The 15,774-nt window shown below is 39.1% G+C and overlaps 1 protein-coding gene across 3 annotated transcripts in view; it reads left to right on the top strand.

The window, feature by feature from the left end:
- The window catches only part of atp9b (ATPase phospholipid transporting 9B), a 346,140-nt gene that overhangs the window by 244,886 nt on the left and 85,480 nt on the right, over nucleotides 1-15,774 (top strand). For all 3 annotated transcript variants that reach the window (XR_011352129.1, XM_069920813.1, XM_069920814.1), the window contains 2 exons: nucleotides 8,136-8,296; nucleotides 9,517-9,659. Coding sequence is in view for 2 of the 3 variants with exons in the window: in XM_069920813.1 (XP_069776914.1) it covers nucleotides 8,136-8,296; nucleotides 9,517-9,659 (304 nt within the window). In the remaining variant the exon portion in view is untranslated. The remainder of the gene's footprint in view (nucleotides 1-8,135; nucleotides 8,297-9,516; nucleotides 9,660-15,774) is intronic.

Below are 15,774 nucleotides of genomic sequence, written 5' to 3' on the forward strand. Positions count from 1 at the left end.
ACTCTTGGCAATTTTCCCTTGTTCGTGAACCAACCTCATTTGAGGAAAAATGCACCGTGTTGAGTATCAACAACTATTATGCACAAAGCTTAAAAGAATTAAGTGTAAAAAGCCTTGGAGGGTAGGAGAAAGTGGCTCATGAAAATTAAAAAAAAACTAGTGTTAGTTTGCAGTTGGCTGGCTTATTGGATTTCCATACTTTTAAATTTAGAGTATGTTGTTACATTATATGTTGAGTTTCTCACTTATTTTGTGTAATTTCTTGAAAATCCTTACAGTTCTCACAAAAAAAATTAAGTTTAAAGCCTGTGAATGACATGATTTTTCATTTTGGAATGATCAACTTTGATTCAATGGTCATTCAGCAAGAATGTACGTGCATTAAAATTCTGCATATAAAATGCTGTGGCGTCATTTAAAAAAAAATGAGCAATATGGCTTAATGTCAATAGCCATGTGTATTTCTGACAGTGCTTTGCTTTCCTTCAGGATTTAAGTATTTCAGACTTGTAATTAAATTATTTAAACTGATTTGTGTAAAGTGGTGCAGTTGTGTGAATTTATTTCAATTTAATGTTATAGCCTTGTTGGTTTCTTCCTGTGATAGTATAACTAATTTGTTTTTGAGTGCTTGGAAGTTTGATAGTTATTTTATGTTACAACAGTTTCCTTGTGGTGCTTTTCTGCTTTTCATTGACCCTTAGCCACCATCTGGCATGAATTCAGGCTACTTCTGTCATCTGCTGCTAATTACTGTCACCTGCACATTGCATGCTAAACAATACTTTGATATTGTGTTGGTTACTAAAATGAGTAATTTGTCAGCGTGTTTACATGAAGTAATTTCTTTTAAAATAAGTTCAAAACACGAGATTAAAATATAAAATCTCAGCTGCATAAGGTACAGGTCAATTCTTAGTTTTCTCCAAAACTCCTGAGTTAAGGATCATTAAAAGGAAGCAAGTTTTGTGTTTTTTTTTAAAAAAAAAGCATTCTTTTAATAAACAAGCATTGCCTTTGCACTATTTTGAAAATCGCCCGTTAAGATTCAGAAAGGGCCATGACTTGGGGACAGTGTTGTATTAATATACATTGACTCTAATTTCAAGAAACAGAGGACTATCCTGATTTATGATTTAAATTGTCCCCAGTGGCACTTGCACAGCTGACAATCGAGGACTGGAAAGATGTGTATTCAGAAGAGTTTACAAAATGAAGCCAGCTGTGTTTCCCTACATACTGTGGCTTCCTGACATGCATCATTAAACCTTATTAGCTACTTCCTTTTGCAGAGATTCTTGTAGACTCGAACCCTGCATATTAGCAGTTTCTGTCTCTCCAACTGGAAATTATTCCCTTTATTGTAGAGTGTCACCCGCTATAGTTTCTGATGTGTAGTAATTGGTACTTTGGAGTATAATCATAGTGAAATACCACTCTGTGCATTTCTTTATTTGGAAATTAATACAGACCTTTTTACTTTATCTGTCAATCTGCAACTTTTCCCATAAGTCCAAATGTTAGGATTTCTTACAAGCCATTAAGTATGAAATTGATCATCAACTGTTTCACAAGAGCAAGAGAAACAGACACCAAAATAACACCACAAAGTTAAAATGAAGCTGGCTTATAACTGGAATAATATCTTGTTTTCTGCTTCACTATTTCCTTAAATGAGTTGAAATAAAGTATTAATGTTAAGTAAAACGCAGGAAGTTCATCCTTTAATAATATCTGGGGTAAGTTCTTCATTTTTAGGATTTTAAAATTGTTGCATAATTCACTTGATAAAGTAAATTTACAGAATAAGAGGTATAAAGTAAGTGTGCAATGTGAACATAAAGTCCATAATGTATTGTGCTATTTAATTGCTGTGATCAGTCTACAACTGTAGACTAGTTATAGATCAGTGAAGAAAAGTTATGGGGTCAGCTAAAAATGTCAAGTTGTTATGACTCTTCTCCAGTTCAGAATTGCCAATCATCAATTACAGTTATATCGACTTCTGCACAGTAGCTTTGCACCAATTACAGACATACCAGGTGCAATATTTTTACACTTCATGGATCAATTGTTGATTTATTTCTTTTTATCTCAAATTATTTGTATGCTCCATTATTTTTATGTTGCATAAAGCATAACCCTTGAATTCATTTCAGTATTTTATCCCTGAGTAACACAATTAAGAAATCTACACATCTGATACTTTTTGATATATTGAACTGAGTAGTCCAATAAATAACTTTGAATTAATTTTCCAGCAGAGAGAGAGAGAAAACTCGGTGCTTTAGATCAGGTTTGAGTGCATTATGTGGCAGTTCTTTGACAAGGGTTAAAATAGCCAACAAAATCTGCACATAATAATGTGGCACTGGAAAATGTATATACAGCAAGTAAGATCATGTCTTTTGTCTAATGCCTTCCCTAACCAGATAATAATATAAATCATTTACTCAGATTACATTTATTTGAAGATGTATGCAGATTTCAATAAAATGAAGACATTTTGTTGTTGACTGTTGGTAGCTTGAAGGTGCGTGGGGGAATTGTTATTTTTTAGGTAAGAATCTTTATAAAAGTATGATGCAGCAATGAATATTATTTTACAGTTAACAAACCAGTTATTTAAGAAATATGAATTAAAACACTAAAGTCTGCAGACACTGTGGTTGAAGTTAAATATATTTAAGAAATATTGTCCTTTATACTTCAAGTTCTGGACCTGCTGGAAAAATAGGCCAGAAAATGGCAGAAGGAACTTAATGCAGACAAGTATGAGGTGTTGGATTTTAGAAGGACAAACCAACAGAGCCGGATTAAGTGTGAGATCTGTAGCATGTGTTATAAAGGGACCTAAATTAATAAAAAATACACAAATATTAAACCACATAAATTTTTTACTTTCATAGAAGAGTTGGTGCCAGAAGAGATCTAATGGAGGGAGGGCATTTGGGTAACCGCGGGTGGGGGAACAAACTGCCGTTCGAGAAATCACTCAGTGAGCGGATGAGGGGGAGGAGCGGGTGCCATGACTGCTGTTGTCTTTTCCGTCCACCACCCGCGCTCTCACACTAGCCCTGTCTGCCTTCTGTCCGCCACGCCCTCCCTCTGTCAGTCCAACTCATCCGTGCAGCCAGGGGCTGCAGCCGGACACACTGGCTGCCCATGGCATTGTCAGGGACACTTCTCCTTGATTGGCTCCATGTGACAGGAGGTGCGGTCCCTGCCCTCACCAGTCCGACTGTGGGGGGACGAGGCCCCGGCCTGACTTCGTCTGGATCTTGATGCTGCTCAGCCTCCTCCCCAAGGACACATTCACACTCCGCCACACCTCCACCTCAGGGCAATGTGACTTCAATGGAGGCCAGGTCTGTTCTCCAGGCACTGAGCGCTCAGGACTCAACCCCCACCCCAGCCTCTCCTGCTCCACCCAGGGCAAGTCTAACCTCCATCCCTGAGCCCAGGCTGCAGCTTCCTCCATGGACTGACTCGTTGCTGAGGGAATGGCGCTCAGTGATGCTCTCAGGCACTGTGATGTCAGCGCGCACACGCCTTGGTTAGGGCAAGCTGTCAAGTTACTGGGCGTCAGTCGCCCAGCAAGGGTAAAGTGAGCTATCAATCAGAGGAGCAGCAAGCACTTACTACACACAGACTTCACAGTGAGCTCGCATGGCTTCTTGTGGCCCAGCGCCAAGTTGAGATAGGCCTCTGTGACGCAATTCGTGACGCAGGATGCCTTGGACTCGTACTTGAATTGATAGCTTGCAAGTATTTAACGCAGGGGCCTTGAAAATGTGGGGCCTATAGCTTTTGCTACTAGGTTAATCCAGCACTGCAAACCAAGGTAGGACATATACAGTAAATGGTAGGGCACTGAGGAGTGCAGAGGAACAAAGGGATACATAATTTCCTGAAAGTGGTGCCACAGGTAGGCAGGGCTGTAAAGAAAGCTTTGGCATCATGGTCTTCATAAATCAACGTATAGAGTACAGGAGTTGGAATGTTATGGTGAGGATGTATAAAAATTGTGTGCAGTTCAGGTTGCCTAACTACAGGAAGGATATCAGTAAGATTGAAAGAATGCAGAGAAGATTTGCTGGGTCTTCAGGAGTTGAGTTACAGGGAAAGATTAAACAGGTTAGGACTTTATTCCTTGGAGATTTCACTGAGGTTTATAAGATTGAGGGATATAGACAGAATTAATGTGAGTAGGCTCTTTCCACTTAGATTAAGAGAGATAAAAATGAGAGAACATGGCTTTTGGATCATAGGGGAAAGGTTTAGGGGGAACTTATTCATTTAGAGAGTGGTGGGAGTGTGGAACGAGCTGCCATTAGTCATTAAGAGTGGGTACTCACTCTTAAGTTTTAAGAATAAATTGGTTAGATACACGGGTGGGAGAGGTCTGGAGGGTTATGGACTAGGTTTAAGTCAATGGGACGAGCAGAATAATATTTGGGCACAGACAGAAGGGCTGAATGGCCTGTTTTCTGTGCTGTATTGTTCTATGGTTCTACGTTAGTACGACATATATAGACATTTACTCCCAGCGCCCATTTTACTTTCAGAGATTTGCCTGCAGTAGCTACTCTAGTCTAGTGCAAAAGATAAAGGGGCCAGTTTCATTCTGAACTCAGAAAACTGATGGAATTGAGTACATTGCTGGTTTTACATCCCAGTCTATTGAAGTTGAAAAATAAAATATTGGATAGATTGTAACAATGGTATTCTAGTTGATCCTGGAGGCCTTCTCCTGTCTGACATTTGGTTAAAGCTACCCCCAAAAGGATGTTTGGTCTTTCAAAACGTGGAGTAAATAGTAGAGTATTTAATTACTTCTAATAGATTTCATAAACAAAAAAAAAGCTTTGAACACCAAAGCCATAGTCATTGTTATATTGGAATGGACCCTTTTTTTTTGCAGTTTCGAACAATGACTATTTTGTCAAAGATTTGGATTGCATTGATATTGCTCAACCTTGAATTACAAGCAGTATTGCTGATAACCTTCCATTCCATCCATTTCTTTTTATTCAGCTGTACCCATTTCCAGACATTGAATAGACTGTCTCACCTAATGTTCTAACTCCATGCTTCAGTGTCTTTTAGAGTTTTATCCTCCTCTTTTAAATAAATGACTAAAAAAGGTATATTGCTCGGTAAAGATCAAGATTTAGAATGATAATTCCTGGACTTTGAGGAAACCCTGGAGAGTGGCAGGTGAAATAATGTGTATGCGTACTGAACATTATCCTCTTCCAATGCAAATTACTGCATGCTTCGTTTAAAAAACACAGACGAGACTCGATTGCTTGAATTGCAAGTGATTGAGAGTGGTTAAGTTAGCAACTTTCAGCTCAGAATTAATTTTGATTCTAACTTTGAAATTCTGTTTCCTTCTGGCATAAAAAATTAATGCTAAAGCAGAATAAAATGTCCAATTTTCCTCCAATAAACAGTGCTCTCAGGATTTTGACTGCTCACCCAAATGTTAAATGTCAGACGGAAACTGAACAAAAAGTTAATGCAGTGCAATGTCTCTTTAACTTTGTGTTTCTCATGCACTACAGTGTATCTGATTACAGTCGGCATTTCAGGAAATGGTAGCCAGCATTGTTCCAGTCTAATTAGTAATACATTAACATGAATTATTGTGAATAAAGTACATTTTGTTTACAGGCAATTCTGTTTTTATTTTATTTAATATGGTGTTTTACTGTATTTTTGTCAGATTATCATTGTTGCCCATTAATTAAGTGCTGACATGAGTACGGCTTGTCATGGAAGCCTCCATTTACTTTTTGTCTTCAATTCTTTCTTGCTTTTGATGAACCAATTACAAATCAGATGTTTTTGTAGCCTGTCGATTGAAAGTGATGGTTACACTGTGCGGGAAAGGGAAAATGTTATGCAACACATCTAGTTAAGAAGAATTGTTTTTCTTTGTTGTAACCAAGCAGAACTTACCATATTGATGAGATGGCAGTTCATTGAAGCCGTGACTTTTCCTAGGGAACAGTAGTATTCTTTGCTTAATTTTCTGTATAGAGTTTCACAGATTTTACTGCTGTTATGATGCAGTCTCAGTCAGTAGTTATGCATATTATAAGACAGTGATTCTTTATTTTATTACAAAAAAAAGCCAACTTTAGACGGCCAGATTAAATCATTCCTTTCACTTTTAATGGGATTTAGATGAATAGAGCAAAATATGCACTTTGCATTCATTGATAGCATCTTTAGGTTGAGGTAATTGAGTCTTTTTTTCCTTGACTGAATGAATAATGACTTCATCTGATCCGCAGTGAGGCCTGAAACTTAGACTGCCATTGTGAACGCAAAGGGATCTGGTCTTTGAAACGTGCTCTGCTTTTCCAGCTTAATTTTTCTTTTTAATCCAAAAACCCATTTTTCTTGATAATTCAACCAGAAACCACGTATTAGTGGAAGTTGTGGAAATTGCAAGATATTTGCCTCAGTTGTGTTACTTTGAGTGCAGCTGATAAATCAGTTTGCTGTCGTCTACAGAACCTTAGTTCTCAGGGGAAGAAAAAGGCAAGCCATTAGAATGTTTGAATTCTTCAATAATGTCTCAATGTAATTTTGTGATTCTTCCTGTAATTAAAGGAAGCATTTGTGTTTTAGTGTTTATTTCTCATTATACAATGGTATAGGTTTTTAAAAAAGACTACAGGAAAGTGTTTTGAGAGAACTGGCAGTGCTTTCTTCTCCCACTGGCTTTCTTGACTGCGATGCCAGTTCTAAAACTATAGAGAAAGTAGGAAAAGTGAAGGCCTTTAGAATTTTTAGATCTGATTAACTGTTATTACTAAAACATTGAATACAGTTATAAATGTGATTGAATAATTTAGAAACAATCTTTTTTATTCCACTGTACAACGGAAAGAATTACTTACTTGGAAGTATACATACACACGTATATAATTTCTCTTCTCACACCATCGTTTTGCAAAACTAACCCATCCCTGCATCCATTTCATTCTTTTTGATTTTCTGGTGTCCTCATTATACTTTGCCATTCTCTTCCTTGATCCTATGATCTATCCTTGCCCAGTTTCACTGTGACCTTTTGTATTCCAGCTAGAGAACCTTCTCCAAAGGATTATCTTTCTCCTCTTATATAATTATTTCCATTGTCTTCAAAAGAACCCACGTCTAGTCATCTCCATATCTCATTTCTATGCCATTCCTTGCTGTTGTTATCTAAATGTATGCCTTGGGTTCTACTCATTGCATTAATAAGACTGTGACATAGGAACAGAATGAGGCCATTCAGTCTATCGTATCTGTTCCACCAGTCGAATCATGGCTATGTATTTTTTCTCTTAACTCCATTCTCCTGCTCCCATCCCCACCCTCCATAATCTTTGACACTCTTATGAAACAAGAATCTATTGATCTTCACTTTAAATGTACCCAAGGACTTGATTTCCACAGCTTTGTGTGGCAAAGAATTCCACAGATTCACCATCCTCTGGCTGAAGAATTTCTCCTCATCTCATTTCTAAAAGTTTGCGTCACTATGGAAAACATCATCTCCACATCCATTCTTTCCTGCCCTAATGATTCCCTTCATCTCACTATTATCTATCATGCTATATTACTGTAAACATGTATGGTTTTATTTAGTTTGCATTCCAAAAAAAAAAGATTTAATAGGTCTTACTGTGCATATTATACATCCCTGAGATGCGAAATACAAATGATAGAAAGTGACGACAGACGTCATTGTAGTTGAGAAATTTTAATATTTTAAAATTGAGTTAAGTTGAAAAATGCATTGTGCAATTTAAAATTATGAAACCTTTTTACAAAAAGGAATACAGACTGTTAAAGCAGTTTCAGTAAATGGAATCCACCCTGATGGAATTCATAGATTACCATCAAAAAATCTGGGACACAGAATTAAAATTCACACTTACAAAATGAATGTGAATTTTTTTTTGTCAATTCTCACTTCTTGATGCAAGTGCAGATGACATGGCCATGATCCACAGAATTGTGATATGAATCATTTTCCAGTCACGTTGCGGGGGGTGGGGTCACACAGTAATTTCAATTTCTGGAGTTAATTATCATTTTAATTTAGCAAATCTTATTTTAATTTCTTGCAGGTTGGTTTACTGGATCTGGAGCTAAATCGACTGACAAAGGCTCTGTTCTTAGCTCTGGTTGTGCTATCAGTTGTAATGGTGGCTTTGCAAGGATTTGTAGGTCCTTGGTATCGATACCTATTCCGGTTCATCCTATTATTTTCCTATATTATTCCCATCAGGTAAGATTTTATTTTTTGAGAATAAAAGCTGCCCCTAGCCCCTGATGTTGAATGTTGAAAAATTCATACCAAGCAGTCATTGTGAAAAGAACTGGTCTTTATTAGAAGTAGAACGATGTTATGGTCCCAGAAGAATCAAACTGCTGTGAAACTTGTGCCTCTTGTGCTGTTCCTGTCATTCATTTATTATGATGGTTTGAATTTCACAGTGCTAACAAGTGACATAAAGCAATTACTAGAATAATAACTGGCAAATGAGGCACTGAATATAGAAATTGTAATTCCATAAGTCTTGATGTAAAATTCTGTTCTCCTCAGTGTCTTGTTCATTTCATCACTTTAATAGATTGTTTTATGCTTGTCAATTGCATTAACATTTTGTTTCAAAATCAATTTTAATTGTTTTTCATGTGTTCCAGAGTTCTGCCAGTTTCTCATGATTTGGACATGAGTGGAATTGCATTCATTTTTTTAAAAAAAGAGTCATCCATATTTACTGTGCCTGAAGAGTAAAATGTAAATAATGTTGACAGGCGAAATTGTAAATGAGATAAACCTTACATAGGTTGTAGGTACTAACTTTACACAGTATGAACATTCTAATTAGTAGCAGGCATAGGTCCTTTGACCCTTGGAAAGTGCTTTGCCATTCTGATTGTAACTCAATTCCCTACTCATGCCTAACTCCAATAATCCTTTACCCCTTGCTGATCAAGAATTTGTCGACTTCTGCCTTCATATCCTTTCAGAAGAGAGAGTTCAAAAGATTCATAATACTCTGAGTAGGATAGAGAGAGGTAACTCATCTGTCTTGAGAGTAATCCCTTATGTTTTTTTAAACAGTGATCCTTGGTATTAAATTCTCCACGTCCAACTTGTCAAAGCCTCTTAGAATCTTGTACACTTTAATCAAGTTACCCCCACTGCCTCTAAACTACAGCAGATATAAGTCTGACTTTCCATCCTTTCCTCAATAGTCAACTGACTCAATCCATATATTAATCTCATCAATCTTCTCTGAACTGTTTGCTTCCTTAGATGAAGTGACTTACATTGTACATGCATCTCAGATGTTGTCTCACCAATGTCCTGCATAACAGGCATAACCTCCCTACTCTTGCATTTAGTTCCTTCTCAATAATGAACGTTTTGTTAGCCTTTGAAGTGACTGTATGTGCTTACTAGCCTTTTAACTTCTCTATTTATTCTCATTTGCACAGTTTGCGGGTAAACCTTGATATGGGAAAAGCAGCCTATGGTTGGATGATCATGAAGGATGATAACATCCCAGGCACAGTGGTCCGGACAAGCACAATACCAGAAGAGCTGGGGCGTTTAGTGTACTTATTAACAGATAAGACAGGTAATGTTGATTTCATCTTGTGACCTTGTGACATTCCTGGTAGTTCATGTCCTGTCTTTTAGATGAAGAAAGTTTTTGCACTGTTCTAAAACACCTGACAGTTTAAATAATATTGAGTGAAGTTCAATGAGGTGAAACAGCTGGGTAATGTTGCAGGTAAATCAAAGTGTGAATCAAAAAATCGAAACGTTCATTTTACAGCTGACAAATTGTTACGTATGCTATATATCGAACTCTTTTGTGATCTTTGAAATCACTTATGAACATTCAGCAAAGCTCAATTTAAAAAAAAATAAAATATGACTTTTATTTTAGTATGTGTATTCATTACTGCTGATAAAATCTTACTGCTTTGTTGATCGTCACCTTTATTGTAGATGGACTGTGTGCCCTTTTCATGGCTGTGTAAAAGTAAACTGCCTTTCTGTATTCTCCAGAATTCATAAGAAGGTCCTTTGTGATTCCCTTTGAGCAGTAATCCCAACAGCCCTCTATTCTATGTGTTGATTTTCCTGCTGCTCATAGCCAGTGGGGACCAACCTCCTTTCTTCTCCTGTACATGCTGCTCATAGACAGTGGGGACCAACCTCCTTTCTTCTCCTGTACATGCTGCTCATAGCCAGTGGGGACCAACCTCCTTTCTTCTCCTGTACATGCTGCTCATAGCCAGTGGGGACCAACCTCCTTTCTTCTCCTGTACATGCTGCTCATCGCCAGTGGGGACCAACCTCCTTTCTTCTCCTGTATATGCTGCTCATCGCCAGTGGGAACCAACCTCCTTTCTTCTCCTGTACATGCTGCTCATCGCCAGTGGGGACCAACCTCCTTTCTTCTCCTGTACATGCTGCTCATGCCCAGTGGGGACCAACCTCCTTTCTTCTCCTGTACATGCTGCTCATAGCCAGTGGGGACCAACCTCCTTTCTTCTCCTGTACATGCTGCTCATGCCCAGTGGGGACCAACCTCCTTTCTTCTCCTGTACATGCTGCTCATGCCCAGTGGGGACCAACCTCCTTTCTTCTCCTGTACATGCTGCTCATAGCCAGTGGGGACCAACCTCCTTTCTTCTCCTGTACATGCTGCTCATAGCCAGTGGGGACCAACCTCCTTTCTTCTCCTGTACATGCTGCTCATAGCCAGTGGGGACCAACCTCCTTTCTTCTCCTGTACATGCTGCTCATAGCCATTGGGGACCAACCTCCTTTCTTCTCCTGTACATGCTGCTCATGCCCAGTGGGGACCAACCTCCTTTCTTCTCCTGTACATGCTGCTCATAGCCAGTGGGGATCAACCTCCTTTCTTCTCCTGTACATGCTGCTCATGCCCAGTGGGGACCAACCTCCTTTCTTCTCCTGTACATGCTGCTCATAGCCAGTGGGGACCAACCTCCTTTCTTCTCCTGTACATGCTGCTCATGCCCAGTGGGGACCAACCTCCTTTCTTCTCCTGTACATGCTGCTCATGCCCAGTGGGGACCAACCTCCTTTCTTCTCCTGTACATGCTGCTCATAGCCAGTGGGGACCAACCTCCTTTCTTCTCCTGTACATGCTGCTCATAGCCAGTGGGGACCAACCTCCTTTCTTCTCCTGTACATGCTGCTCATAGCCAGTGGGGACCAACCTCCTTTCTTCTCCTGTACATGCTGCTCATAGCCAGTGGGGACCAACCTCCTTTCTTCTCCTGTACATGCTGCTCATCGCCAGTGGGGACCAACCTCCTTTCTTCTCCTGTATATGCTGCTCATAGCCAGTGGGAACCAACCTCCTTTCTTCTCCTGTACATGCTGCTCATAGCCAGTGGGGACCAACCTCCTTTCTTCTCCTGTACATGCTGCTCATGCCCAGTGGGGACCAACCTCCTTTCTTCTCCTGTACATGCTGCTCATAGCCAGTGGGGACCAACCTCCTTTCTTCTCCTGTACATGCTGCTCATGCCCAGTGGGGACCAACCTCCTTTCTTCTCCTGTACATGCTGCTCATGCCCAGTGGGGACCAACCTCCTTTCTTCTCCTGTACATGCTGCTCATAGCCAGTGGGGACCAACCTCCTTTCTTCTCCTGTACATGCTGCTCATAGCCAGTGGGGACCAACCTCCTTTCTTCTCCTGTACATGCTGCTCATAGCCAGTGGGGACCAACCTCCTTTCTTCTCCTGTACATGCTGCTCATAGCCAGTGGGGACCAACCTCCTTTCTTCTCCTGTATATGCTGCTCATAGCCAGTGGGAACCAACCTCCTTTCTTCTCCTGTACATGCTGCTCATAGCCAGTGGGGACCAACCTCCTTTCTTCTCCTGTACATGCTGCTCATGCCCAGTGGGGACCAACCTCCTTTCTTCTCCTGTACATGCTGCTCATAGCCAGTGGGGACCAACCTCCTTTCTTCTCCTGTACATGCTGCTCATGCCCAGTGGGGACCAACCTCCTTTCTTCTCCTGTACATGCTGCTCATGCCCAGTGGGGACCAACCTCCTTTCTTCTCCTGTACATGCTGCTCATAGCCAGTGGGGTCCAACCTCCTTTCTTCTCCTGTACATGCTGCTCATAGCCAGTGGTGTCCAACCTCCTTTCTTCTCCTGTACATGCTGCTCATGACCAGTGGGGACCAACCTCCTTTCTTCTCCTGTACATGCACAGATTGCGTTAGTGGATTTGTAATCATTGGTCATTTACACCTCACTCCCAATGCCAATTCCTTTCTCCTTGTACCTAAATTTTATGAAGAACCTTTGACACAGATAGTTCCACTGCCTAACTTATTGACTCTGTAAACAATTCACCCTTTGCTCCAACCATGTATTGTAAGCGTGGCCTTTCTCACATAAAACGTTTCTTAGGGTTTTTCTGCTTTTCTGCCATCTTGCATTATTCCACAATCCGCACCTCTGAGCAAAATCCAAGTTTGGTCACAAGGCTTCTCAACTACTGATCACATTATAACCTTGGCTAACAATCCCATTTAAATCCTTATTGCCTTTGGAATTGTTTTGTTCCTTCTCCCTCCCCAGCTGTCTCCCACACACGTACAGCTAACTTTTGAGCCACCGCCCTTAACTATACTTCTGCGCCATAATTTTGTCAAACCAATGTCCATTCACCTCTCTCGTCTCTTCAGTCCTGATGCACATTCTTGACCAAAACGTGGACAATTCTTTCCCCAGCCTACAGTTACTGCTTGACCCTCTGAGCTCCTATTACAGTTTGTTTTTTTTTTGTTCAAATCTTCCCCACTTGTCGACAGTAGAACATTTACCATCACCCATCTTATTTGCTTCCTTGGTGTGACTCCCACTTTACTAATACACATTCCATAATTTTGGTCTCCAGAACATTAAATCATGTCCTCTCAGCTTTACTTCTTTTAATTTTAAGGTGAAGAATTAAGCTGCAACAATATTTTTGTTGTTTGTTTTTTTTTGAGTGATAAAGATTACAGAAAATAAAAAGTCTGGAAACTTGTATTTAATTTTGTCAACAGTGCAAATTCTGTCTAATTTTATTGACTAAAACAATTGCATGTTGAAGTGGTCACTGGGTTCACCATTTTTTACTTGTGTTCCAGATATTCACTCACCCTTAGTAACTATATAGAATTTAAGTTGTTGGGCCTGTGGAACATTGCATTCTATCTTAATTGCAAGGTAGTCCTTTGTATGACTGCAAATTGGGTTTGTGCTTCATCAGTAAGCAATCTGACAAGAAGCGTCCATCATTTTGGCTTACTCATTTGCCATGGCAGAATAGAAAATGAAGTGTCCCAATAATTACATTATAGTTTCCTTATTGTAGGACAAGAAAGCAATGTGGTATAATTAGGTTTGATTGGAGAGCATGTTTCCGGTAAGATCTGAAATTAATGATGTTGCTATAGTGACACATCTGCGACCACCAGTGCGTGAAACATAAAGTAATTCATTTGACAAGAGAAGACATCTGTTAACTGTGAGGATGCAGAGCACATTGACACTGACCTGAAATACTAGATGTTATATGATAAATGAATAAATGGTGCTGAAACAAGAGGACAGATAATTTGTTCTTAATCTGCAAGTGGATCTTTAATTTCCCCATTTCTTGCTTTTGATAAAGCTATTGTTTAAGAACAATGCACCGGAGAGCTCATAACTTTTAAATGGTAACTGTGGGTGAACCCTAATGATGCAATAAATTAATCCCAGTGTCAATGGAATTTATCTCTATTGTATTATGAAGTCATTAGTGGTACAAACAGCTGGAACAACTTTTTTGATTAATGAATATTGTAGGCTTTAATTATACGTTAGCTTTTCCAAACTTGACATTCTTTTACAGGTGGCAGTACAAAATCTGTTTCACGTACATCTGTGTATTTTTTCTTGATAAATAACTGACATCAAGGGAATTCTAATGAAAAGGCAAAAGTGCATATTGGTGGAGTGATGAATTAAGTGATTCATTAATAGAATTTAATGCTGTATTTAAGCTTTTCAGAAAATAATTCACATGAGGTCAGTTTGTCAGATGGTGACAAATTTGTATGAACATGTGAAAATGCCACAGGAAGCCAGTCTGTCCTTTAAAGTTGTGGCATCACTATTTTGATGCTTTATATTCAGGGGAAAAAATTGCTTTCATCTGATGTTTTTAAAGCTCTGAGATATTCATCGAATTATATGATAACACAAAACATAACTTGAATTTAGCATTGTTATTTTTACAGTGGTATTTTCCCCCTAAAATTTAATTGATTTAAGCTATGATTAATACACCATTTGTAATTACGCTGTTAAAATTGAATGCTATTCAACTGTTAACGTTGAATATTACAGTGCAGAACAAGCACTTTGATACATAATGATCTGCTACTTCACAATTGTCTAACCTTTCCCAAGCATGCACCCATAATGCTATATTTTTCTAATATCCATGTTTTTAAAAATCTCCTGGTTGTTCCAGCCCCCACACCACCCTTGGCAATGAATTCCAGACATCTACCACTCTGTGTTTTTAAATAAAAAGTCTAACCTCTGACATTTCCTTTAAAGTCTCCTCACTCACCTTAAACAGATTCAGCTATTGTTGCCCTGCTAAAGGTACTGGCTGTCCACCCTATCACGATACCTCATATAATCTTGTATACAAGCATTTCCCAGGTTGAAAACATACAATTTACGAACAACTCATACTAATGTTCCGAGAAACTGACCGGAATTAGAATTCAATGAACTTCCATGGTTATGCTGTAGGATGCTCTCGCGTGATGCTGCCATCACCCAACATCGTGAGAGAGTAGCTGTAGGATACTCTAGTGTGATGCTGCTGTCATCCAGCAGGGAGGGAGAGAGAGAGGCTGAGAGCGCTTCAAGAACAGCAAATTATTTAGATGATGACATTCACCTAAGCTTTCATCTTTTATAACAAAATCAAATAAAAACGCAAGTCTCACTTCTTCACTACAAAGCTGTCTATCTCACATGAGTATTTAGTATGAATAATAAATAAAAATTGCAAATGTATTACAATTTACACATTTGATTCCTTCGCGTTACAGAAGTATGATCAAATTTTATATATCAACAATCATTGGACTGTCCAGGAACAATTTTCTGCTTTTGTAACTGTCAGGTAATGCTTTTGATTTTTAAAATCACTTTAAACTACCTGTTCTGATTTACATACAAATCCGAATAAAAGACAGAACTCATTTTTAACCTGGGGACTGCCTGTATCTCTATTCAGTCTCGCCTTATCCTTTGGCACTCCAAAGAAAAGCCCTAGCTTGCCAGTCTTTTTTCATAAGACATGCTCTCAATTCCAGACAAAGAACCAAATTTCATGTGTGTAAAGCAAGAATGTAATTGGTTAATTGCAGGGATTCACTGGTTGAGAACTCATACACATCAAAATTCCTAAAATTGATTATTACCTTCATTATGTCATCATTTGGCATTTAATACATCTGGCCCTGAATTAGGGATTCTTGATATATGCCTTGAAATATTCCAAGTCTTTACCTCCTTTAAAGTTATGCAGTTAGAAGCACCGAAATGGGTCTTGCTTGCCGACCATTAAGCAAACAACTACACCATTCCATTTTATTGTCTTTGCATTCTCATCAAAGACCACACATAAGCATCA

The sequence above is a fragment of the Narcine bancroftii genome, chromosome 2 (genome assembly GCF_036971445.1).
Source record: "Narcine bancroftii isolate sNarBan1 chromosome 2, sNarBan1.hap1, whole genome shotgun sequence".
In the NCBI taxonomy this organism is placed as follows: domain Eukaryota; kingdom Metazoa; phylum Chordata; class Chondrichthyes; order Torpediniformes; family Narcinidae; genus Narcine; species Narcine bancroftii.